At 37.4% G+C, this 27,885-nt stretch overlaps 1 protein-coding gene across 3 annotated transcripts; it reads right to left on the bottom strand.

The window, feature by feature from the left end:
• Window positions 1-671: 671 nt before the first annotated feature.
• ap2a1 (adaptor related protein complex 2 subunit alpha 1) lies at window positions 672-27,834 on the bottom strand. 3 transcript variants are annotated; one of them, XM_042724143.1, is made up of 22 exons: window positions 27,106-27,834; window positions 23,093-23,304; window positions 18,563-18,756; window positions 16,492-16,621; window positions 16,246-16,347; window positions 15,272-15,531; window positions 14,866-15,034; window positions 14,580-14,717; window positions 14,321-14,503; window positions 14,110-14,207; window positions 13,690-13,921; window positions 13,415-13,600; window positions 12,049-12,182; window positions 11,601-11,663; window positions 11,107-11,178; window positions 8,802-8,884; window positions 7,878-7,967; window positions 7,634-7,757; window positions 7,434-7,550; window positions 7,268-7,337; window positions 3,095-3,229; window positions 672-2,580 (listed from the first exon to the last, which is right to left on the bottom strand). In XM_042724143.1, the coding sequence occupies exons 1-22, from the start codon at window positions 27,170-27,172 to the stop codon at window positions 2,503-2,505; spliced, it is 2,937 nt and encodes a 978-aa protein (XP_042580077.1). In that variant the 5' UTR covers window positions 27,173-27,834; the 3' UTR covers window positions 672-2,502. The 3 variants fall into 3 exon arrangements, with proteins under 3 accessions (XP_042580077.1, XP_042580082.1, XP_042580086.1); XM_042724148.1 differs by lacking the exon at window positions 11,601-11,663 and having other exon boundaries at window positions 27,106-27,833; XM_042724152.1 differs by lacking the exons at window positions 11,107-11,178; window positions 11,601-11,663 and having other exon boundaries at window positions 27,106-27,833.
• Between the last annotated feature and the right edge of the window lie 51 nt (window positions 27,835-27,885).

Raw genomic sequence — 27,885 nt, forward strand, 5'->3', positions numbered from 1 at the left:
TGCATGTTGCTATACCACCCTGGCTTACAAAATGGTATCTTGCATTTTCTATTTAGCAAAAGAATGAACAATGATGGAAACATTTAAAATTGCAAAGATATTGTTTTGAAAACCCTGCATAATATTTTCTTGGAGAGATGAAAAATATTCACTAACCATACAGACCCATCTAATCATGAACTTGATATTACTTTGTATTTTTCACAGTATAAATCACCATATTTAGGGTGTCCAGAAATATGATTTATACTGTGAAACAAATAACAGACATAGAAAATGTATATTTATTTTCTATCAAGTTGACACTGCATTTTTTTCAACCCACCATTAGTGTTCTGTCAGACCTGAAAACCTTTAAAAAAAAGAAAAAACTATGGCTGTCTACATAAAATAATTGTGGTTACTTAATCAGAACAAAATAGTGTCAAGTTTGGAAAACATTTAACTTGTTTTAATATTACAGTTGTTACATTGTTAAACCTTTGTTATGGCCCACATTACATCTTTGAGATGAAGTCGGCCTATACAATGTTGTGCTCAAAGATAATGACCTATTTTGTGCTTTGTGCCTGTTTTGAGATTCAGCTGTCTGGCCTGTCCCCCTGATCTCTTTGCCCATCCCTACCACACACACACACACACACACACACACACACAAAGAAAACACCTGGTTCGAGTATATGGCATAATTTTACTTTCACATTATTCAGCACAGAGTAAATTTAATCTAACACAGGTATCTGACAGGTTGAACAGCGATACACCGGGGCTGCATTAGCTAGCGGATACTGCATAGACACGCACACACAGAAACACACACACGCCATGACGGTGACTCTAATCAGCTACAATGACGATGTCCCCAGTACTGCATCACTGCATCGCGGGAAGCGTGACCCCCAGCTGAACTAATATGACAATGTCGCATAAATTCCATTTTATTTCATTTTTTACATGGATCACACAGAATAACACCACACACTTGCTCACCAAACGTTGCTGACCAAAATCGTTATGATCCCTGTACGTGACTGACAATTGGCAGCTGCTTTGGTCCAGTGCTCCCCCTTAAGGCCCCGTCCTCTAAGCCTAAGAATGCGTGTACAACTGCGTGCATGTGATGGCTTTTCACAAACTAAGTGCTTTCCCAGGTTTTATCGCTGCAAAAGAAAGTTTGGGTCTCCAGCTGTGGCCACTCACCATTCAAAGTTAATAGTGTGTGTATGTCATGTAAGGATTTAGTAATGAGGTAACCACTATCTACTATTCATTTCAGTCAATAACTGTGCAGGAAGAGTGACAGATGTTGTCAATGTCCTCCAAATGATTTTTTTTTTAACGATATTACGAAAAAAAAAAACAAGGCCAGAAAAAATACATTTACATGAAGGTCCACAGCAGTTGCACTCTTCATGTGCAGAAACTTTCTGATTCTAGTTCCTACCCAGTTCGTTTAACACTGTAGACTAACCTGAAACGTTATGCCCATTCACTTGTAGTACAGAATGGAATGTCCAAAACAAGAGCAAAAACATAAGACCATTTAAGAAAGCATACAAACACACTGACAATATACCACTATCAAAAACAAGAAAGAGACATACAAATGCAACTATGAAGGGTAATCATTTACATGGTTTATATATATTTATATATAGAGATTTTTTTTTCAATAAACATTGTCAGATATGGGGGTCAGGATGAGTACTGAATACTTAGGACAAGAATAGGAAAAAGGGGGTGGGGACTATAAAAGCCTTTCCTCTCAAAGCTTCTTAAAGTGCACTGGCCAATTCTACGTCAGAAAGAACGTACGTACAGTGCGATAAACTGGAAATGCATGGGGAATCTCTTTCTTTTTTTTTTTCTATGTACACCAATGGCTCTGGATGTAACTAATTTCAGTGGAGGAGGAAAACGAGAGAGAAAGCGATGGGGGTTAGTGATTCTGGCCTCTTTTAGGGAAGTGCCATTGCGTTAGTGTATTGAGATGTCCTGCTAATAGTCTTATAGGGAATGTTCCAAAGAAACAGCTAATGTGCAGTTTTTGCGGCTGAAATTTTGCGGATAAAACAGGAGAGAGGGAAGACTTGCTCCACTTCCATCTTTTTGCTTTACTTTTCTCCCTCCCCACTCAACCCACAACACACACACAAGCTGTCAACACAAGAGTTGATCGTTGAACAGGCAGGATGGAGAACGGACCTACCACCAAGATTCTTTCACACATGTATGAAAAAAAAAAAAACATGCACGCTTCCTTTCGCACCATTGCTCACACACAGATAAACACCGATAAAAACAAGAAGGGCAACGCTGATGATAATAACAGTAATAGTAAAAATCATTATCAGAAGGACAGTAAGATGGCTGCCAGAGACTGACAGCTACTTTTTCCCTTATGCATGAATGCGTTTTATAGATTCTTAATTTCGGGGGTCTCTCAGGAACGCTGGTCTGGTCTGGGTGTCGGTTTAGATGGTGCTAGTCTCGGCTCACTTTCTAGAACTGTTCTGCCAGCAGCTCACAAAGGCGCTTGGAGACAGTGTCCTTACTGCTGCGCACGGTTAACCGGTACATCTGAGAGAGAGAGAATAAAGAGCGTTACAAAATATAAACAGACACACAAACAACTGAGAGAGATATCAATTGTGCAGATAGACGCTCATTCTGCTGTCCGAATGCGTGTCTGATCCTTACTGCCAATACAGAGACTAAATGTAAACTTGCAGAATGGACAAAGGAAACTCCACAGATACAAAGAGGAGGATGCTGCTGTCACGCCAAATCAACTGGGTTTAACTACCAGACATGGAGTGAATCACAAGAGCAGGAGGGAGGGAGGATGGGAAGTGGTTTGAGTTGAAAGGGGTGGCAGGATGAATGTGTTACCTGCTCCCCAGACTTGAGTTGCATCAGCAGGCACAGAGACACACAGACAACAGTAAGATGCAATAAAACTGACTTGGAGAGAAGTCTGTGCTCCACAGCAGCAGGGAGGGACTTTTGATGCTTGTGGCATTTCTTTGTTGTTTTCCTTTCCTTTTGATTGTGTAATATGAATACGTATTAGCATAAAACTCTCTGTTCATACCTGAGCTTGTGCGTTGGGCTCGAGTCTTAGCAGAGAACCCACTTGCTGGGCCTTGGTTTGGATCACGCCGGCACACACAAAGTTCTCTGGGTTCGGATCCACATTCTCCAAGAGAGCCATGCCTAATCCCAGTAACTATGAAACATATGGGTGAAGGGAAAAGATGGAAGACGAGAATCAAATTAAGTGGACTCATCTGTAAATAAATTCTGCAGCAATGACATCAGCCCTCTAAATTGAATGGCTATAACGGAAGGTTCTGCTATACTAATCTTACTATTCCTGCAGAGGGATGTCACAATGTAGCAGCATTAGCGATTACTGTGATATTTAAACAATGAAATATCCTGTTAATACTACACATATGATAATATCATAAATAATCTGGTTTACATTCCAACACAGTTGTCTTGCACCTTAAGACTGGTTGCCACCTATTATAAAACAGAAAAAAAGACAACGATGCAGTACGTAGCTACTACTGTCACACAAAATTATATCAGAGATGACAGAGGAAAGAGAGACAATTAACCCACACAGTTTTTTGGATTCTGTAAAATTAGGCATGCTAGTTTGCAGGAAGTGCTCATTAACTGTAAGCTCTTTTTGTACGGATTTGTTCATTTATCATTACAAACTCACTCTCTGCCCCACTCATATTTTGAATGTGATTCATTGGCCAAAAAGAGAAAAACACCAGATAACACCAAAATGTGTAAAATACAGTGCAAAATATACTGGGAACTGTTGGGGCTGTGACGTCACACACTCTACTCACACTTGTTTTGTATACAAGTGTAATAACAGTAATAGTTGCAAATTGTTTTATATAGATTTTAAGTCTATGGTAATTTACAAATTACCTCAAACGCCATACACAGCGTTTTCTTTAGATTGTCAGGTTTGAGCACAGGAAAATACAGTTTATGCATTCAGCAAATTGATTTTGTGTTTGGGCGGATCTTGTTGGGAAACAAAATACTACATCGCCAATCTGTAGCCATCTCCATTCATGTCACCCATCCACGTTTGTACAAGTGTTCCCGTGATCGCAAACGCCTGTCCGGTCAGGTTTGGTGAGGCTTAGTTTCTCCAAACTGGCCAAATACAAACGAGACTGTGATAAATGAAAGATGTTAACAATAAATGTGGCAACGATTCCTATTTCAAAGAGAGTGTGTGCAGACGAGGAGTTAATGCGCCTGCAGGATTTATACTTTCACCTGTCTCTGCTTCGCGAGCCTCCGCTGACTGCGCACGCACCTTCCCAAATGGACGAGGCTTTTTAAAGTGAACCGTGTCTACACTGTATCCTGCAGACAGGGTGTATTTAACTTTATTTAGGCTACTTTCTTGTTTAACCCCTTAGCCGTCAAAGATCGCAGACGGCCCCAGATTATTATTGTTTCACTTTCACAGCACGTTAAACATCACTCTCTTACTTGATCTGGAGAAACTGTGCATCAGATGAAAGTTTAAAAACTCTAGCTTCGATATTTGACCACTGTTTTGATAAAACATTGTTGCAGTGACAGTTATTTATTAATTTATGTCAGGAGTGCAAAATAAATAAATCCGTATTATGCCAAATTTTGAATAGAAATTCACCACTCATTCATATTCAGTCACGTCAGCAGTGGTTTATTTGTGTTCACATAGACTCACTGAACAGCGTCAAAAAGGGTTTATAGACCAAAGATGCATATCTACGGAGATATATTGATATATTTACTGATGTTTACTTCATATTTCTTCAGACAGAATAATCATTTCTATTCATTTTCCACTGATTTACGCGATCTGATGATAAATAGCCTCTCCCAGCGCTGTATGTGTGTGTGCCGAGCTTCGTGCACGCGCTGTGTCTCACACAGTCTCTGATTCGTCCTTCGCCTTGTCAATCTTAGAGTCCCATAACAAGACAACGTCACATCGTGTCACATGCTTCATGTACACTTCCGCATTGATATCTGACCACAACAACACAGATACACCTCTGTACCCACGACATATCCAAACAATAAACACGCGATTACGATAGTAAAGCTTGGTATGCGATTTTCTTGAGATTTGGGGCATTTTTATAGAAAATATTGAAAATGTACATCTGAAATGCTAACTTGTGCAGCGATGTAAAAGGCTATAAATAGCATATTTTTACAACAGTAAACGACCAAATTCCACTTGTGCTCGCAAAAGGAAGTTATTACAAACACTCGATCGGGGTTTAAAGTGAGTTTTGAGTAAAAGTGTACTAATAATTTCATAAATAGTCTGATATAGCTTGATGCTAACGTTAGCTCTAATGCTGCTAGATAACAGGTGCATTTCTTCTTCATAATGCGTTTTTTTTCATAATAATTCACGTAAGGTCGTAAGAAAATGTTTTGTTGTATTTTTATAGTAAGGCTTTTAATAAAAGTGGGGCAAATGAATACTGGAACTGAAGATTTGTGTCTTTGTAGACCTTAAAATACCACAACAAAGGCTAATAATGGCGGAATAAAAACAAAAGAATAATGATAAAAGAATAATGCGGATAATGTGTCATACCCGGCGGAGGTGTGAAAGGATCGTTTCGTGAGAACAATTGAATCATGAATGGAGGATCGTTCAGAGCCAAATAAACACGAGAAAGCATAAATGAGAGCTTTACATGTGAGTTTACAGAAGATGACAGGGGTCATAAATCAATCCGATTAGCCTTCTATAAAAACACACGACATGGCCTTAGAAAATATTTCATAAAATTCACAGTTTTACAGATTATATTATGAAATTTCAAATGAAGCATTGGTAGACTTGTGGCTTTAGCTACACTATGTTTCTATGTTTCTAGTGTTTTGCAGGCTGCATATTTTTAGCAGAAGTGCTAAAATAAAATGCACGTTTGTTAATACATGATTGAGCCTAATTTATTATAAGTTGTGTTTAAAATATGATATTATATATATATATATATATATATATATATATATATATATATATATATATATATATATATATATATATATATATATATATACATATATACACACATACACATACACATACATACATACATACACACACTTTTTTTATACATAAATTATATGTATATAATGAATATAAATTATATATGCATCAACACCGCGCCACCAGCGGTAGTTGGTCCATTACCACTGGGGTGGTAAAAATCTGCCACCGTCACAGCCCTAGGAACTGTATCTCACAATGCAATGCACTGGACTTGATTGCCCATTTTCCTGTGAAGAATGGACCTACAGTGCACAGCATAAATGAGTACACCCCCTCTTAATAAATATAAAAGATGTATTTTCTTAATGATAAATAATATAATTCATGGAAAGATGGCAAAATTTAAATGTATTAAACATATACTTAATAAAAACAACAAAATATATTTCAATATTTTCTGTAAGTTAAGTAAATTAGCCAATTTTGTTTAAATGAAGGATTGCAGAAATGAGTACACCCAGAAAATGTATAATATTCTAGTACTTAGTATGTCCTCCAGAACTTAAAGTATACTGCTCTGACCCTTCTTGGCACAAGTGTACAAGTTCATGACAAATTTTCACATCTGTCCTGTTTATCTCCTGGACGACCTCCTTAAACACTCTGGTCTTTAATGGGGAGTGTTGCTCAGCTCGTCTCTACAGAATCCCCCAAAATTGTATCACTTTGATAAGAAAATCTTATTTTGCTGAATCATTTTGGCATTCTTCTTTGGTAATTGATCAAGCAGGCTTGTTGGAACATTACATCTCCAAAGAACCCTAACATGTCTTCTAAGTAAAGAGTAATTGCTGAATTTGTTAAATTTTAGAGGGGGTGTACTCATTTATGCTGTGCACTGTAAATAAATAATATAGCCATTATCTATTTTTGACTCATTGTTCTATTGATCTGAAGATAACACATTTTCATACAAACGTTTTTAAATATAAAAATGGAAAATAATCATTTAATTTTGAAACAGCTGCTAACTGGACACTGAATTAAACGTCACATGGGATCATGTCATGTGAAACTTTTGCATACTACTGTTTGAAAATGCCTATTGTTTTACTTGCCATTAAAGAAACCGTAGCCAGTGTACAGTATACACTGTGCAGTACGCAGCAGGTTAGTATGACATTAGAAAGTCAGTATGAAGTTGTGTAGACCCACCTTTGCTTTGAGCACTTCGGTGTCCATGGCATGGTTGGCCTTGAAGATCTTCTGTGCTTCTTGCTGAGGCCTGGTGTGAAGGGAATTTAACATGTTTCTCATTTAGAGAACAGTTTGTGATGCATGTATACAGTAATTTGTCTTCTGTGTACACACAAACACTCACAGGCTGAGCTGTTTCCAGCGCTGAAAGAAGTCGTGTGATGCCATCTCTGTGGGCTGGAAGAACTTGTTTATGGTAACAGGCAACTTGAGGGTGAGATTCTGGAGAGCTCCGCCATACCTGAAACAGCACAACAGTGAAGTAAATCTCCGAGCGTATGCTGACTCATGGTCATAAACTGTATAAATGCATGCATCTGTTACCTGAACTTGATGTTGAGGAGTGGTGCATCACTGAAGTCAGTCAGACACTCAATGTTGATGACCTGCTGCACCTGAGCACCTCCTTCTATGAGAGGCTCCACTGGTTTAGCCTGAACATTGAGCTGTGGGTTCAGTTAAGGAGTTAAACAACAAACCAGTGTACTCTGATAATGTACCTGACAAAAATCACAATGTGTGCAAGCATGAATGATCATGAGTTTTCATGTGTGGATGTGAAGGATATGAGACTGTAGCTCTCCTGGACAGGTGACTGTAGTCGTGAAGGTTATGAACTGCACTGACGTCTTATTGCCATAGAACAGATACATCCGCCCTGTGACGACAGACCACATACACAGGTCAAAGATGAAAAGGGGTTTAAGCATCAAAAGTTTAATACAGCGTTAATTTTTTTCTTCTCTGTGCATTAGAAAGTATCCTGTTTATTTTATGCTGAGCAAAAAAATAATGACTATCATACATTTTACCATGATTTGCAGAAGACACTAAAATGTCATTCAGTGTAACAATAGTTTGTACACCAAAAAATATTTTCAGGCATGAATCATTAAATGACATTAAATAAGGATCACAGTGCATCCCCACCAAAACTTAATTGTAATTTTACGTCTTTATTAATCTTTGCCAACGTCCTTCAAACCACTCGTTTTTACCCATTTGTCATCAAGATTTTTATCACTTAAAATATAATATAATTTAGCATGATCACTTTCTTTTATATATTACAGGTCAGAAGAACTATGTTGTTTCATTTTTACATATATCTGTTACTGAATGATGATGGGACATCATCAACATTTTATTTTCACAGAAGTTATTTTAAACATTAAAGTAGACACCTGCATTTAATATGCATCTATCCATCTATATAAAATAAGTTTTTTAAATTAAATTTGATGTAGGCACTAAAATGGGACATCTTGTCTTTAACCTACATGCAATTTGAATATCAAGTCAAATATTTACACTGTAACATCCCTTTCAGGTTTTTATAATGCTAAAACAACAGGATAAAAATTGTTTTAATTGTTTAAATGTGTACATTAAAACTACACTCAATACAATAAACTTAAAGAAAAAGTCCAGAAGTCTGCTGACACTGACCTCCAGATGATGCAATTATGATTTTGCAGATGTTGTGACTCACCCAGGTTCTGGCGATATTCAGACTTTATGCCGATCTGTAGCAGCTGATTCTCAAACAGAACTCCATTGTTCTTGCAAACAAACCTGAGGGCAAGAGATAAGAGTGTGTGTGAGTGTGTGAGGCAGACAAACATGCAGGGACAGCCAGGAGTGGCACTGGTTTTGTAATGGTGTGTTCACGTGTTGTCAGAAAAATCAAAAACATGAGCCAGCCGCTGGGCAAACTCACATGGAAAACTCACTTCCAATTTATTTATTTGATCTTTAATGGTAGTTTGTGACCATTAGTAAAACAAATTATTACCAACAGTGTTAGTAAAAGATACAATTAGTTTCTGTCCATGCTAAGGGACTCGGTTAATTAAAAAATGTAGCAAGTATTAACTCAAGTAAAGCCATGCAAATCAACACTGGAAGAAGACTTCGCCTTGAGGAAACAGGACCATCTGAGGAGCATGTGAATGCAGCATAAAACACTGAGAGGAGGATGGGTGCTGAAAGAGTGACAACAGAGACAAGAGACTGTAATCTGAGCCTAAGCACACACACACACACCCACAAAAAACTTCAATGCTCCTGGCCACTGTTTACCATGTAGTGCCATGGTCTCATCTCATAAATTATTAAAAATAAGTACTGGAGCTGTGAACTAGTGATTATGATTAGTACACATTCTCCAAATATATATATGAAGCTTATACAGGGCATCTAACAGAAGTATCCACAATGTGCAAGCAGACACAGGCTATTGTTTTCTTGGACTAGAGAATTTGAGTGAGTGTCATCGACATACTGCTGACTCTGACCTTTTTTGTATTTAAATGTATTATTTGGTCACCATTATTAATGGTAATAATAGAGATTATAAGTCTGGGCTGTCTGCAGAACAGAATATAAGACAGCTTTTCCCAACATTAAATAATACATATTCTTTTCATATAACCATTTCAAAATCCGTAAGATTTTTTTAATCTTTCTGAAAGAAGTCTCTTATGCTCACCAAGCCTGCATTTATTTGGTCAAAATAAAGCAAAATATTACAATTTAAAATAACTGTTTTGTATCTTAATGTTTTAAAATGTAGTTTAAACTAGGGCTGCACCGATACCATTTTTTCAGAACCGATCCGATCCCAAACTTTCTGAGTATTGGACAACACTGATACTGATCTAATACTAGCAGGGTTTTTTTTTTTGGTTTTTTTTTAAATCAATGTAGAATTTCTATACCTCTGTGTGTTGACCTGATCATCACTGTTTTGTGTGTTAAACACAATCTACTAAATATAGACAACTTCATTGTAAAGAAAAATAAATTAAAAAATATATAATCTAATTATATTATCTAAATATTTAGTTAAAAAACATTATTCAGTGGGGAACAAATAAAAGTGAATAAGTGTAGGACTAAATCTGGTTAAAATGTTACCTATTGTTCTTTGTATTATTGTAAAATACATTCATGAAAAACAAGTTAATATATTTATATATAAATATATACTATAAAATGTATGTATACCATAGTAATGAGGCAGCAAGATGACAGATAAGACAACAAAAGAAAGGCTATTAATAATCTTTCATTACACATAATAAGAAAGGCTCCAATACAGAGAGGTAGAGCTGTGATCTAACAGACACCCGGTAGAAAGTAACATGCTTTAGAAACAGCACTAAACTCCAGTAAAATAAAGTCCTCATCTAAAAGTTTCATCATCTTGACTGTCATAACCAAGCGTGACATACAGTTTGAATGCTGAATGAAGGATGACTGACAGCCGCAGCAGAGAAAAGAGTTTAGGTCAACTTGAATTTAATGATATTCGTCTGTACCTCACATCAATAAATGTAACGGCTCACATTAGGCAATGTAACATTTGGAATAGTGTGCACAAAAACTTTATGGTGGATCGTCTGACTGATACCCGTTCCGACAGAAGATGCAGTATCTGAGCCATTGGATCAGTGCATCCCTAGTTTAAACCTGTGACAGCATTTTCAGCAGCCATCACGCCAGTATCTAGTGTCACATGCTCCTTCAGAAATCACTCAAATATGCTGATTTGATGCTCAAGAAAAGTTCTTATTATCGCTGTTGAAAACATTCTCTGATGAATAGAAGGTACTACATAGAAGAACAGCATTTGAAATAGAAATCTTGTGTTAGTCTGTGGTTATTTTTAACTATATTTTGCATTCCGTCTTCCAATACAACAGAAGAATAAATAAAATGAAAAAAGGCTGTGGGTTGATTGTGATGGTTGGGTGACTGAATGGAGGGAGTGAAGTGGGCGAGTGAGCTCTTACTTGTTGAGCAGTTCGTTTGACTCGGGCAGAGGAGTAGCAGGATCTTCAGAGACCACAGAAGGGGGAGCAGAGCTGAGAGACCGAAAACGAAGGATGCAGAGAGAGGAGAGCGGCCCCAGGAGATGAAAAGGAGGGTGAGAAGTGTTAAGTGTGAAAAGGCACAAATGGTTAAAACAGATTAAAGATGTTAGAAAGTGGTGAGCCAGTAAAAAGTGTAGAGTGAAGCCAAAGTAGGTAGGGAGAAAGAGGAGAGAAAAAGACAAAGGCAGAGGTTAGTACCGGCATTACATCTGCGGCCAGTAAAATGTTAGCAATTCATATTACCTCCAAACAGCACACAAATACAAAATACTCCACAGACACAACAGAAAAGAATACATTTACACAACAACATCTATAAATAATGAAAAAGTTAAGCGTTTATATAGGACTATTGATTGTCAATGAGTTTCGCTGTAACATATTGACACTGTAGTCTACCACTGGCCCCTTACTCAGAGTCACCAGGACCCTCAGCCAATAGGGAGTCAGAGCTTTCAGTGGGGGGTTCCAGATCTCTGCCATCGTCCAATGAAAAGCAAGGACGTGAGACGCACATATGTTCACGCATACACACAAATGTGCGCGCACACACACACCAAAATGAGGGAGATGGAAAAGGGAGGGAAAGAGAAAGAGAAAAAAGAAGCAAGAAAAGAGAAGACAGTCACATACTCGGCAAGATAAAGGACACAAGATTACACAACACAAAAAGCGGAAGACCAGAAGAACGAGTGATAGAAAGTGAAACGACCGAAGAGCAGAAAGCCTGACAGACATATATATATATATACACAAGTTCTGAACATGTTAAAGTATTAGTGCACTTCACTTCAGTTAATTAAAGCAATAAATGCACAACGGACTGAAAACAGGATGCTTATGAACTGGATCCTTATTTACCTCAGGAAGCCATCATCATTGACACCAGCTTCTGAGAAAACATCAACCAATAAGCTGCCTGCGCTGGGAGCGGCGGCGGTAACAGGGGGACCCGTGCGGAGCCCCAGCAGATCAGCAGACGGGGACGGAGTGGACTAAAAGAAAGAGAGAGTTCATACATTGGGTTTTGGTTCAATAAAGACATGCTGAAGAGATGAACGTCTAATTAGAAAGTATTTGAATCAGGATGTGTGCAGTGGGTGGGTGTTTTCTTAGGGATTTTTCTGTATTTGCTGACCATGCAAACATATGTGCATGGCTGCAACGGCTTAAATCTGCCACATATTAGTCTCAGCCCACAGACTGCCCACAGTACATGCACTGACCATCTGATGCATATTGCCCACAAAAATTATTAAGAGCTGCTTGCTGCATTTCCAATCTGAAGAACCAGTCTGACCAGAGATAAAGTCATGTCTACAAGGGTCTGGGTTGATAAAATGAGCACTTATGAGGAAAAACTTTTATTTGGCAATGTTTGCCACACTAGAAAAAAATAGAAACAAACAGAACCATATATTGTGCTTTGTTTTTTTTTTTGAGTAATGTCTGTGCTTATTCTATTTGAGTGGGCATAAATTTTGATCATGCCAGTCTATTGTTGTGCTATCAGCTATTACAGATAAACTTGATCCTAAAAGCACAGAAAAAAACAAAACTAAATGTGATTGATCACTTTGAAAGGATGGCTCACACAAAAAAGAAAATTATTTTTTGCTACTAGCAACTGTTTAGTAAATTACAAATTTTTAGGTGAACTATCCCTTTAATATCAGACAGATATTTTTTGTCTTAAGTGGGTGGGGTTCTTGACAAGCATAAGCTGCAAAGTGGACCAGACCCAATATTTTTGGCAAAAGGCTTGCTATACTCTACCATGCAAAAGTTTGGGGTCAGTAAGATTTTTTTAATGTTTGGTAAGAAGTTTGTTATGCTATAACCAAGGCTGCATTCATCTGATCATAAATGCAGTCAAAACAAGTATTATTGTTAAATATTACAATAATTTAAAATAACTTTTCTATTTTTATATATTTTAAAACGTATCTCCTCCCTGTGATGGAAAAGCTGAATAATTCAGTCTTCAGTGTCACATGATCCTTCAGATATCATTCTAATATGCTGATTTGCTGATCATTTTTTTTCAGGATTCTTCAATGAATAGAAAGTTCACAGAAAGAGCATTGATCTGAAATAATAAATTGTCAATTGTGATCAATTGAATGCATTCTTGCGTCCAATGCAACCCTGACCCCCAACTTTTTAACTGTAGCGCAGATATAAAAATTTCGAAGCAGTGTTTTTCATATTTGTTTGTGTCTCTCACAGCATTAGATGCAGCAATGGCAGAGTTGTCTCCTCTTTCTCCCCCTCCATTGAGTTCTCCTCCCTCTCTCTTTCCCTCCTCTAGCTCATTCACAGACACGGCTCCTGGTCCTTTCTTCTTTTTCAGCTTGGCCAGGATGGACGACTCTCTCTCTGGGAATGGAGGCATCTCTTCAAGCACTGTGGCCTACAGTTACAAACAGTGGCACAGATGATTATGCAAATAAATGGTGAGACGCAAATCAACAAAGTGTGTGAAAAAGAGTGCGATCTCACCAGGACATCAGTGCTGGCGATGGAGGACAGTTTGAGATACTCCACAGCTCTCTGCTGCAGTTCAACATCACTGTTCCTGATCTGGCTGTCAGAGCGCAGCACTTCCTGAATGGTGCTCTTTGTCTCCGGGAACAGATTAATGAACTTAATATAGGCAGAAAGCAGCAGGGCGCGTGTGGGGACTGAACACAGGTGAAATTTAGAGTGGAGCAGGTTAAACTGAACCAAAGGACTAGTGAGATGGAAGAACAGAGGTGGGATGAATGGGAACAATTTGATGAATTTTAGATTATAGGAAAGATGAAGGAAATAGAAAGTAAAAAAAAAGAAAAAGAGGACATCATTAGTACAGCAGTAAGATAAAAACACATCCAAAGTGTGATGTCAGAAAACGCTGATATGAGTGGCTAAATAACTCACCTGGAACGAGGATCACCAGCAATAAGGTTACCAAACTCTCCCAGGATGTAGCCTCCAACCTTTACCATGTTCTCATGACAAGCTGGAGCCTGCAAAGCCTGTGGAAATTAAAAAAAGGAGAGCAGGAAACATGAAGTGTTGTAATGATGGCGGAAATCAATTTTCTGAATGTGTACAAGAAGTGACAATTTGAACATCTGGTGTCATTTACCTCAAAGACTGTCTTGGCTGCATATCCCTGCACATCGTCACGGTTGATGACGATCTGGATGACACGGTACCACACTTCCTCACTGACGTAATCCCCAGCAATGCGGATTAGGTTCAGAATGGTATCCACATACCAGGAGTAGTCTACTGCATATTTCTCTGCCAGGATGGCCACCTTCAGTACCTACAAACACAGTAGTCACACATTAAAACAATAATCTATGACTGAAGAGACACGAAAGAGACGAAGAGAGACGCACCATTTCCTCTCTGATGGAGTAGTCGGCTGTCTCCAGGTAACTCAGCATCTCTGCGACAATCTGCTTGGCATTGCTGCGGTCACACATGGCGTAGAGGAGGTCAGCAGCTCTCTGACGCACGCTGACATCCCTCTCAGTCTGCCAACAGAAGAAACAGAATTAAATTGTTATAAGCAGTGTCCATGAATGATAAAAGGATGAATCTGCCATTAAAAAAATATATATATATTGCTGAAAAATAAAAGACAGATCTTGTTTCATACGAATGCAGAATCTATCCATTTACCTTCAGGGCATTGATGACTGTCTCTATGTGTGTTTTAACTGCCTCATGGGAAAACTCGGAGCTGGCAAGGGTACACATGCTTTCCAGGGCCAAGTAGCGCAGGTTGGTCTCTCTATGCTGTAAGAACTGGCCCAGCTGGTTACATGCCCGCACAAGAAGATTCGGCTCACTGTTGAGAATCGGGCCATGACGAGAGATTAAATACAACGGATAAAACCATCAAAACATCATATCAGATCATTTAAACAAAGCGATTACTTTTAAAAAAACACAACCACAATACATTTTAAAAAAAACCAAACAATAAACAATAATTAAAAAAATTACTAAAAAAATCAGCTCTTCTTTTATAGTTGTTTGTAAACTTTCTAAGAGGAAAAAAAAGAGAAATGGAGACAACTTGAACCTGTCATAGTGGATGATGAGAGAAATGGCTTCAAATAGGATGGCATTCTTGGCATTGGAGTGCTGAACCTTCTTGGATTTGGGTGGCTCTTGGGCTTTGTTGAGGATAGTTTCCAGACACTCCACCAGCCGTCCCTTCACGGCCCCATCCTCAGGCGGTGGGTAGCACTGCAGAAGTCGCAGCAGCTTGCAGGACAACCACGGAGCAGGAACGAAGTAGTAGGTGTAGTCCTGCAGGTCAGTGGAGGCTGAAGACACAATCTGAGAATGGAAAAAAAAAACATGAATGAATAAAAGATCAGAACACGTGATTTTGGGGCTGCAAAGAACTGATCATGACAAAATTATTGTCAAGTGTTTTTAAGTGACAAAACATGGCAAATAAAGAAAACTATGAAAAGATGGCAGAATGAACCAACTATAGATTTTGAGTACAAAAATTATAATTTTAATGCATCATAAAGAAATGTTAACTCAACCAACTTTAAATGTTCATCTATGAAATATTTCTATTGTTATTTGCTATTCTTTTTTCCATTTAATTAACATTTTACATTTAAGTTAAAAACACACCAAGGATCCATTTATTTGATCAAAATACAGTAAAACAGCAATACTGTGAAATATTATTACCATTTAAAAAACAATCTATTTTAATACATTTAAAAATGTAATGTATTCCTGTGCCTGGCATTACTCTAGTCTTCAGTGTCACATGATCCTTCAGAAATCAGTCAAACATGTAGGTTTACCGCTCAAGAAACATTTCCTATTATCAATGTTAAAGTTGTGCTGCTTAATGTTTTAGTTTTTTTCAGGATTCTTTGTTGAACAGAAAGTTGCATGCATGCATTCATTCCTAAAAAGCATTGGCATTCTCATCAATCTCACAAACACCCAAAGGACTGCAATCTATTCAGGAATCTCTGGTCTATAGGCTCATATAAACAGGAGTGCACGTTCACACACACTCACCCTGCTGAGTCGTGACACAGCAAGCGACACACAGGTCTTGAACTCATCAGGGTTCTTCTGGCTGAGACAGGTGATCAGGGAGATCGCAGCAGTGACCACACCCTGAGAAAAGAACAGAATCAGAAATCAGAAAGAAGCCTTTTAAAATGCAATAACCACAAAAAACATGTTGACCTATAAATGGGTACATTTTACATACATCATATGAACATCAAGAGGTCGTGGTTTCCTATGTGCTAGACTTACCATGTGCTGGTCATTGAGCAGGTGCACCACTCTAGAGGTCCATTCTCCCATGAGCACCAGGTCTGGGGAGGTCTTATACAAACGGAGGAGACAGAGAGCAGCTGACTGCTTTACACTGTCCATAGTGTCCCTGCCATTAGAATAAGAACTACATTAGTTATCTATAGCATGTGTATAAGGTAAAACTCTTAACTAATAGATCTCACCATACTTCCCCCAGCTGATCAATCACAGTAAAAATGGGATAAAGCCAGGTTCAAAATTTTCATTTTGCTGACATACAAGCTTTTATGGGGAATTTAAATATCTTTTTTATCCCTCCATGAATGAGAAAATACTGCCAACCAGAAAAAATACATTTGCACCATAGTTTTAGGAATAAAATGTGTGTTTGTGTGTGTGTGTGTGTGTGTGTGTGTGAGAATGGCAAAAATAATAATCACGGTTAATTGGTCAATATTGTAATCATGATTATTTAATGCCATTATGAGTGGGTCATATGACCAAAACTTTATGTAAGTGATTAATTTAAAGACAGCAATATATATCAAATATACATTTTCAGTAAATAAGGTTGCTATGACATCTACATTTTCGATACCAGTGAAATTTCACAATTCTCAATAACACACCAGAATACTAGGGCAACTTGTACAAGTAAAAAATAAATAAAATATAACAATACTCATAAAATAATTAGTATACAACAGAACAAATAAAATAGAAAATTAATACAACTGAAACAAACAGTGCTTTAAGTTTAAAGTATTCAGCTCACAGCCTACTACAGAAATTCTTATTAAAGCTACAAAAGTCCTTCAGTCAAGAACCAGTAATTTTCTCTTTGTATTTTGTTGTTTGATTGATATTAAGCACACAGACGGCAGAAGGAAAATTACCTGTTGTCACAATTTACCATTACACACATATTTTCATTCTCAACTGTATGTTCACTTAAGACATAATTGATGAGGATTAACATGAATAATCACCAAGTGCCCCATTTTGACACATTTCTGTGTGTATTTGGCCATTTAGGCACACACCTTAAGCTAAAAATTCACTTTACTTGTTGGTTTTGTTCCGTGTCTGAGCATATGCACAGAACAGTGCAAGTTCTCTTTCGTGCTTTTAAAAACACAAATAAATCTAATAAATTAAGCACGTCCCATTTAGCGACACAATTACATGATTTTCCTGATTTGCACGTGAAATTGGGCTTTTATGGACAGTAAAACTGCACCGCTGGAAAAGGGTAGAATGGGGCACAATAATCTTATTCTTGATTATTGCAATTTCATAATCGCTGGAAGCCAAAATTGAAATTGAAACTGTATTTCGATTAATTGCACAGCTTTAATGTGTGTGTGTGTACACACATATACATACATTATATATATATATATATATATATATATATATATATATATATATATATATATAATATATATATATCAAATAATTAAATGTGTATTTAAACAAGTGTATTTAAATGAGTTAAACAAGTTATAAAAGTAAAATAGAACAAATGGTAACACTTTATTTTAAAGACCAATTCTCACTATTAGTTGCTTATTAGCATGCATATTACTATCATATTGGCTGTTTATTAGTACTTATAAAGCACATATTAATGCCTTATTCTGCATGACCGCATTTTAGATCCCTTAATCCACCCTTAAACTTAACAACTACCTTACTAACTATTAATAAGCAGCAAATTAGGGGTTTGTTCAGAGAAAACTCTTAGTTAATAGTGAATACGTGTTCTAAAGTGTTACTGGACAAGTCCTCAAAATTGACCAGTGCCTGAAAAAAGAATGGGTTTTGCCTGTAGTGTCTTGCCTTAAAAAAGTATAGGCTATAACTGGAAATAAAACAAATCATAATCTCTAATACTGAACACAAGAAAGCATAATTTCACTTTTCTTACATGTGACACCACAAATTCACACTTCCTTTCTATTAATCTGCTTTTTCTCCTCATGCAAGGTCCTTCAAACTAAATCCCTCAACCTAAATCCCTAACTTTTGCCCTCTCACTCAATCCTTCCAAACCAAAGTTGCTCACCCAGCCACAAGGATGCGAGGAATCTCTCCAGCGAAGGCCTCGGCCATCTCTCTGCTGCCCACGTTGGCGATGCAGTGCAGAGCCAGACACATGAAGGTGGGGTTTCGGCTGGACAGGTCGTTCTTGATGGCATTGTTAATCAGCCTGATCAGTTCACTGTTACTGTTCACCAGCACAGAGATGAAGAGATATCCCTGGAGAACAGGAAAAAAGAGGCAGTCAAAAGAAAGCTGATGGTTATGCTTTATGTTTTGCACACACACTAAGGCCAAATGAGTGTACGGTAAAGCTGAAATGAAGACAGTGTCACTGAAGAACTGTCATCTTCAAACAGGCTCAGAGCAGCAGCCCTGCGAGCTCTGTGGATAAGCACTAAACCACGAGAGAAAGCTTTTCCCCCTCGCTGAGCTAATGTGCCTCCCTCACTGCTGCAAGGGTTGAAGCTCTCTTGAATTGCTTCATTTCCAATCTCACTGCATCAGGATGTTGTACGTGCTGGAGGTTTGGAGGAATATGTCTTGCAAGACGATCAGAATCATCTGAATTCTACTATAATCAGCTAGCAAAATTCAATCATTCACTCCATTCAGTGTATCTAAACTCCATTATTACAGCTCACTGAATTTATCAAGAATACAATCTTCACTCTGGAAGCCTTTGCCTAGATTTTTACAAAAAGTCTGATTGCATGTTCCCGGATGACCTTTTTTTTTCTTTTCATTTTTCTTTCGCTGCAATGTATCAGTGCATACATTTATTATAAATTATAGTGCCTTTTGCTTATCAGTCTGTTTGTTTTTTGGTGTTATTGTATTTGTTTGTCATATTAAAAAATAATAATAAAATAAATAAAATAACCTTCTGCAGCAAAACTCAGCATCCAAGACACAGAATATCAAGTATCAAAAGAGCAGTGGAATTTTCCAGCTAATGGATGCGTTGATACTGTTAGCTGTAGGCTATGACTTGTTTAATTTGAGAGACCAAATCTTACCACACAGCAGGCCGTTCAGTGACCTAAATCAGGTTTGGAATCTATTTTATGTGCTTATGAGTCTCATTTTAAGAATCACAGAAAACTGTAAGGTTTAGAGTTCTATAAAAGGAAACTGGTATTCATTTGAGTGAAGAAACTTTGAATTTTTGGGCTGGGCTCACAGGAAACAGAATAATGCACTGAATGTATTTGATCCGTATGGGAGGAGTAGGTCAAAACATGATGACATCACCTCATTCTTCAGCATTATACTATAACGTCTTGCAGTGAAAAGGACTTTAACAAAGGCTAACAAGATGCATGACTTCATCTTATTTCTAGTTTATGTCAGTGTTTAAAATTGCAACAGAAAACAAAAGATCTGGTGTGCTCTACAACCTTTCCACAATTTATCAGCACTATGTAAATGTTCTTCATTTTGCCATGTGCAGCATTAACCATGAGCAAATGCTGAGGCCATGTGGAGTTTAGTGACAATACATGTTGTCGTCTAGTTTGCATTGTAAATGTTGTTTTAATACTTTTCCTTTTCAAGCAAAAACATAAACTGGCTTAGAATGGCCCTCAGTTTGTTATCCTTTTTGTACCGAAACATGCTCAGATTGCCCAGATCCTGCCCTGCTTCTGTCAGTGTTACCCTGTGGAGAGCTGCGTGGCTGCTAGAGTGGGTGTTTGATCAGCAGGAGATAATTAGACCTCATGGTAGGTCTACATGGCATGGAGTGCCACTAAGCCTCTTTGACAAGCTAAAAGCACATCTGTTGCTCACTCTCACTATCTAGGGCCATGCTCATCAGATGTTCACATCTAGAAAAGACAACTTTCACAAGGGTAAAACTGCAGAGTAATAAAATTCAGATACTTTTGTTACACTACTGTTCAACTGTAGTTTAGGGTCGGTGAGATTTGTAAAAATGTTTTTGAAATAAGTCTCAACTAGGCTGCATTTATTTGATCAAAAACGCAATAATATTGTGAGATATCATTATAATGTAAAACATGTAATTTATTCCTGTGAAAACAAAGCTAAATTTTCAGCATCCATTACTCCAGTCTTCAGTGTCACATGATTCTTCATTCTAATATGCTAATTTGCTCAAGAAACATTTCTAATCATCAATGTTGAAACAGCTGTGCTGCTTGATATTTTTGTGGAAAAGTTTTTATTTTTATTTTTTCACGTTTCTTTGATGAATAGAAAGTTCTAAAGAACAGCATTTACATAAATCAGAAATATTTTATAACATTATAAATATCTTTACTGTCACTTTCGATGAATCGAATGCATCCTTAATAAATAATAATAATAATAATTTCTTTTTTAAAATCTCCCCGAACTTTGAGGAGTTGATATTGGTAGTTACACCTCAGAAGCTGTTAACACTGCACACTGGATCTGTTTGTTCCAACAGTGTAATGTAGTCAATATCCTGCATATCATTTGCACAAGTAATGACTTACATGTCTCTATGCAGAGTATCTCTCATTGAAAAAAGAAACAGAAAACTGAAACCCAGTGGTGGACGAAGTACACAAATCAAGTACTTGAGTAAAAGTACAGATACGTATAATCAAATATTACTCCAGTAAAAGTACTCCTTTTTCAGTTTTACTCAAGTGAAAGTACAAAAGTACTCGGTTTTTTATGTACTTAAGTAAATCTATCTGATAGATTTATTTTGCAATTTTATATAGGCTACTTAATTTAATTTTATATTAGCACATATTTTTTATAATCCTATTCAAAATATCTGTTTTTTTTCCCAAAAATAACCACTATATGGAGTCAAGATATAGTTTTGTTGTTGATATGGACTATGTTGACGAGAGTTATGTAGTAATGTTCACTGTGAAGCTTACACTGCCACATACCTGAGAGAAAACAGATCTGACCATCTGATTTTCACCAGGAAGAAAAAAGTGTTTTAAGGTTTGTTGTTTTGCAGAACATCACAGTTATATATGACATGAGAATAAGGCCTGAAGTTAGGAAGAACGTTTTTAGGAAAATATAATTATATTTTCATAATGATTTTTTTCTCCTTAAACCTTGTCTGTGGTGTCAAAACACCCCTGGCCAAAAGCCCCCAGAGGGCATCACTTCCCACTTTGATAATTACTGTAGTTACCATGTTCTGAACATCAAATCCTTTCTTTTTCCCCAGATGTACTCTATCTAGGTGGTTGAATAAAAATATTTGGACTTTATATCTAAAAAATACCTCAACTTAGCACCAGCAAGCTTGTTAGCATCAGCTAACAATATTTACATATTTTTAGTATGGTAATGAATAAACTTTCATATCTGTCTACTCGGCTACAATATAAAATGTATACTGTTGATAAACAATATAAAAACAGACATCACACGTAGCATTTTCATAAAACTGTTAACGTTACGGCAGTGGGGAATTTAAACGTGCATGAGTTATTTTATTTAATCTGTGTTATTTTAAAGTTTCGTTTTTTTTTTACTAAAACATGACACAGATGTTGATGTGTCTGCATTCAAGCATTTCAGTGGGTTTAAATAGATCACTCTTTACAGCAGATTTAGTTCACAAACAACTGACAGTTTTGACCTAAATATGAATTTCAGTTACAATAATTAATCCTAAAATCGACATTAGTAACTTACTTTTAGCTGCATCAGTCACGCGTGCGCTAACAAGATCTCCTGGTTCTTACTTGTGAATTCAGTTCACTAGAGACTCGCACTAAACGGTTCATTTGAATCAGTGAGTTGACGACTCGAGAACAGCTGCAATCAGATCATTAAAATTTGTGAATGAATCGTTTGGTGCGATTTGCGAACCGATTTAAAAGGTTCATCGAAAAGAATCAGTTCGTTCTTGAATCAGACACTGCTTCTGCGTGCCGGAGCACGTGATATATTATAAGGAGTAACAATATGTTTTATGAAATATAGTGAAGTAAAAAGTACGATCTTATGCTTTGGAATGTAGTGAAGTAAAAGTTATTCAAAATAAAACTACTCTGGTAAAGTACAGATACTTGAAAATGTACTTAAGTACAGTAACGAAGTAAAGCTACTCCGTTACTGTCCACCACTGCTGAAAACATTTAATCTTTGCTGATATCTTGCCATGGCGCTGAACTCATGAGGAGTGTCAGATAACATAAGCATGTAATAGGCATTGCAAACTATTATATTTTCTTGTATAATATATTAGTTTGTTCGAAACTGCACACTTTGGCTTATTCAAATGCATTGTGAATGTGAATGCCAGGATAAATAAATGAATGAATTCAGACACTACTGCACTTTGTGTACCTTATTATCCTGATATGCAATTATTTGTATCGAAAACATTGTAATTAATCTGCCTGTGAGCAGCAGTAAAGTGTGCAGTAACTTACCAGAAAGATACATGCTTGCATACACTCACAAAGTCATCAGTGTTACAATTCCAAAATAAAAAGACATTTCAAAACACCTTAAAACAACACTCCTTCAAGAATTTAATATGCACGTCCACACACAGTAGGATATTTGAGATGGTTCCACTCACAATCTGTTTCTCAGTGTACTTGTTGGAGCTGAGCAGGTTGACAGCCTCCATGTGGCCGAAGTCAATGTCATGGCCCAAAAGGAAGATGAAGAGCAGCTTGCACACATACTTCTTCTTGCTGTATCCATCCAAAGCCTTGTCTCCTTTAAATTTTGAGCGAATGTTGGCCAATTCTTTATTTATGCGTTTGATCTCGGCCTCCTTACTCTTACCTGAAGAGAGAAACAAAAAACAGGGAGCCTCAGAAAACAGGATTTCAACTGACACTGCAGAACAATTGGTTATCACTGACTGATCTGAACATATCAGGAGACAACACAAGCTGACAAAATGCCCGGCTGCTGTTGATAACTAGCTTCAAATGGACATAACTATTTGCATTTACCACAATACAGCTTAGACAGTATAAATGCACTGTGAGCTCTTTAGGCATAAAAATATGCATATTTCCATGCCATTATTTTCATTTCACATTCAATTATTCTTGTATAAAACTGTATTTAAAAAGTTATAAATCAAAATGCTTAAAGCATCTTTAAAAAACTATAAATGAGTTTCAAGGATGTTCATAATAAAAGTATCAAAATCAGGAATCTGAAGAAAAAAATGAAAAAAGAAAACCTTTGGCCACACTGTTAAGTTATGCAGTGTGATTGTGGATATTACGAAAGTTGGTGGATTGAGAATGAAATAAAAGGAGGGCCAAAGGAGCAGATGGTAAATGAAGAGTACAGGAAACCAGGAAAGACGACAGGAAATAGCAACACATTTTTTGGGGGGGTTGGGGTTAAACAGGATAAAGTCCTTGGAAAGATTAAAGTTTTCACAAAGTCTAGCAAAACCAAACCACACAATACATCCCTAATTTTCACCCTTGCATGACAAAAATCATGTTCTTGAACTACATATCCAAAATCCACCAAAATTTTGTACAGCTCATCATTGAATGTTTTCTCTCATTCACCGCCACTACACCACCAATCCATAGTTTAAACAATTTCCAATGCTCGGTGCAGCAATCACCCTTGGGCAAACCTTCAGATTTCTTATTTTCTCCAATGTTACTCATGCACAACAGATAAATATTCACTCTGCTTTGCATATACACTTTTCAAGAAGGGAACTGATGACATCCCCGAAACTGCTGACACATGAAATAATGCTACAAGGAAAATAAAACCAAATGTTAAAAAAAAAAACTTGCTTGTTATGTTGAACAACTTTGCAAATAAGTACTATTATATTTTGGTGCAATAAAGTGTCTGCTCTGTCTTTTTGGATGATATTATCATCCAGTACTATGAGTCATTACCAGGGTTCTCATGTCATGTACACAAAAAATAAAGTTTCTGTGCACAAGTCAAAATAACTATGACCATGCGGACATACTTTTACTGGTGTTGTCATTTTAATGATTCCAACAGGACACTAATGAATTACACTACGTTTAGAAATCCACTTTTTGATGAATGCATCCAAATGTAATTTGCCGTGACCACCAGTTTTAAAAGAATTGCAACAGACCCACTAATGTTGCAAATATGGCAGCAATGAAGGACTGAATCATACTCTCACTCCACCAAAGTAACTTGACATAGCAGCAAACAGCATGGGTCAACATTATTCCTACAATTTATGTAATTGTAGATTTTCACCAACTTAAAGTTCAAGCTGTTCAATGGTTGGCTTCTCTGTATGAAAGCTTGCAGTAACATGCAATCCGATTTCAACTGTGGCTAACACCAATCATTGCTAACTCTCAAAGCAACAGAATAAACACACCTTTCTGCATATAGAAGTTAAAGAAAAGATTACTAGCATGGTAAAAGAATCATAAAAAAGTCTCAGAGTGTATAGTACTAAAAACACACCCACAAAAGTTTACCAGATGACATGCAAAGTGATGCACAGCCTTAACCAAAAATGGACTAGCCTCAAATGTATCAGTGAGCCAAATCTTATGGTTTGTTTGTCACAAATAACTCACTGGCAATGACCTCAAAATCAAATATCAGCCAGAATGTCAGCACATACATCGCAGTCACATATACTTTTTTGATTCACTATGTGTTGTTCTCCAGCTCATAATGATGCTGAAATGTATCTGAAAAGAGCTCATTCAAATAGTGTCAGTGACGAACACCTGTACACTACTGAGAACACCAATTAATAGATCATAAATTGAGTGGAACAATTCACTACTTAAAGGGAACCCTGGATATTAAGACTTGTATGGCTTAATAGAACACAACACAACCCAAAAAAAATATTAAATGCATTCAGTACTTTATTTTCCGAGTTGTGTATTCAAGTTGTGTTTCATTAAAAATAGCTAAAGGTAGCGTCAGTAGCTCACCGAGTGCAACCATTTCACTTCACCCGGAGTTTCCATTAACATCACAAACTCTATAATATAGTATTTACAAGTCATTCTTTTGTGTTTATGAACTAAATGAGAATAGAGCAAGACAGACAGGCAAGACACAATTCACGCTGGATTTGATATGACATAATTCATATTTATATTTTAAAACATATAAGTTATTTGACAGTTATGCCAAATTTCCACTGAGGTGTCATCAAATACTTGATTTTTTATATATATATAAATTGTATTTTTTCAACAGTTTATGCACCTAATTTTGTTGTGCATGTCCTAATACTAATTTAGCACATTTTAGAGAGACTGAAAGACTTTCTTGACCGTTGTCATTACTTATCTCATTATCACTGGACGATTGATGAGCTCATGTGTGAGTGAATACACAATTTGCAATTTTCAGAGAGTTCAATTAAACGTTCAAGTTATATTTTGTTAGCATTTGTGAATTAATAAAAATGTAACTGGTTATGTAATATAGGCACATAACATTGTAATATCGATACACTGATTCCAGGCCCCTGAATCTAATCAAATCATATCACGGCATGTTTTGAGGTACTGGCAAGCATCACATTGCGTAGAGGGAATTAATGTCAGATCGTATTTGGATAAAACATCTGATTTACACCCCTACTGAACACAACATCTCCGTAAACACATGCACTACCCACTATGACTCTGAAAAGGTTTAGTACAGAAGCCACGCATTTTTATGACTGAGGCCCTAAAATAAAGTGTGGACATATGCAGGTATTTATGAGCCAGGAAAAGAATAAGAAGGCATGACGTGTATATAAATATATGCATGTATATATAAAAAGCTTGTGCATGCGGTGCCAAAATATAATGCAAGTCACAAACTACAACACCCAGGCTAAGCCCTCAGACTCCCACTGTCAATATATGTGCCAAGAAAATCATTATCATTTATCACTAATATCACAAAATTGATCACAAAAAGTTATCTTGGAATTGGAATTACGCATGTTTTCATACTTTTCTATGTTTAACAGAAAGTGAGGATGAAAAAAAGTACACGAATATCATTCTTTTTTGAAGCCATTCTTTACAACACCACAAAATTACTGTAGGAACTTAAACTCCTACCACAAAAAAAGCCTGTTAAGATTCAAGAGGTAAAATTAGAGGCACAAAATAAGCAGCAGCAGCAGATTACAGACACATCTAAACCAGATGACCCTCCTATAACGCTGAGCTCAAGGCGACAGCTTGATAACTGGATTATCGTGAAAAACACATCTGAATCGAGTCCTCTTGGCGAGCAGCGATATCAACCGCTATCCCGCTAGTCAAGGTGACGAGACCAACAGAGACAAGACAAGACATGCTGGATAAAACATCTGCAGTGTAACACACGGCCTAGCGGGCTCTCCATCACCGGAGCTAAAGCTAACGGGCCCGTGTGATCGGCGCGATTACTATCACGACCTCCCTCACCAAGAGACACTCATCTGACTTGCACGATTGAACCTTTAATTCTGGCTAAAGAGCATCACGGAGCAAAGCAGAAGCCTTTGATCCAGTTTAGGGCGTATATAGGAAGAGTTCAGTGCAGCTGTTCGCTTAAGAAAATGACTGTATGGTGTTTGAGTGTGACAGGGACACTTACAGTTTCTGATGTCCGAGATGAACACAGCTAATCCTCGCATTCCGTCTCCCTTCGACACGGCCGGCATGTTTGCTCGCTTTTCTCTTCAAGTCGGCTTCAACACGAAACAGATGACTTTCAGATGTTTAACAGGCGGCGGTTTGGGTTCAAATGCACCGAGCTAACTAGCGGGCTAACTCACACTCGAGCCGATTTAGTCCTGAATTAAATTGTAAGCGCTCGTAAAGCACACAAGTACTGTAGCCGCGGGTGTTTGAGGAGAAGAGAGAGAGAAGCTTGGAAGTCCGCGCGACTGCTGTTTCCGTTGGCTAATTCATTCAATCCCGTGAACTCTCGTCAATGGGAAAACGATGGAAAGACATGCGCGTACGTTGCGGTACTGACTAATTAAAAAACAAGCCACCGTGTTGTTTTTAATTTTTGATTACGCGCCTATATGTCGATGGTGTTAAAACAGAATTGATAGCTCTCTGACTTTGAGTCACGCACGGCAAGCTAGCCAAACAGCTAGCGAGCTGGCTAGCTCTATCAAATGTTAGAACACATCACCCAAATGACCGCGATAGGACAACGGGAAATCTTGCTGGCTGACGAACTAATCTGACAGACCTGTTTCTCGAGGAAAAGATCGCGGTGTGCTATAATTAGCCGTCAATACTGTACGAGACTTTTCGGTCGGTCGCTGTACCCGGACGGAGCTCGTGACAGAACGGGCACTGAGCTCGCGCCAGCGCTTCCTCCCCACATGTCCCGCCTCCAGGCCGCTTCTCCCAATCTGAT

This window comes from Cyprinus carpio, chromosome A3 (assembly GCF_018340385.1).
Source record: "Cyprinus carpio isolate SPL01 chromosome A3, ASM1834038v1, whole genome shotgun sequence".
Taxonomy (NCBI): Eukaryota; Metazoa; Chordata; class Actinopteri; order Cypriniformes; family Cyprinidae; genus Cyprinus; species Cyprinus carpio.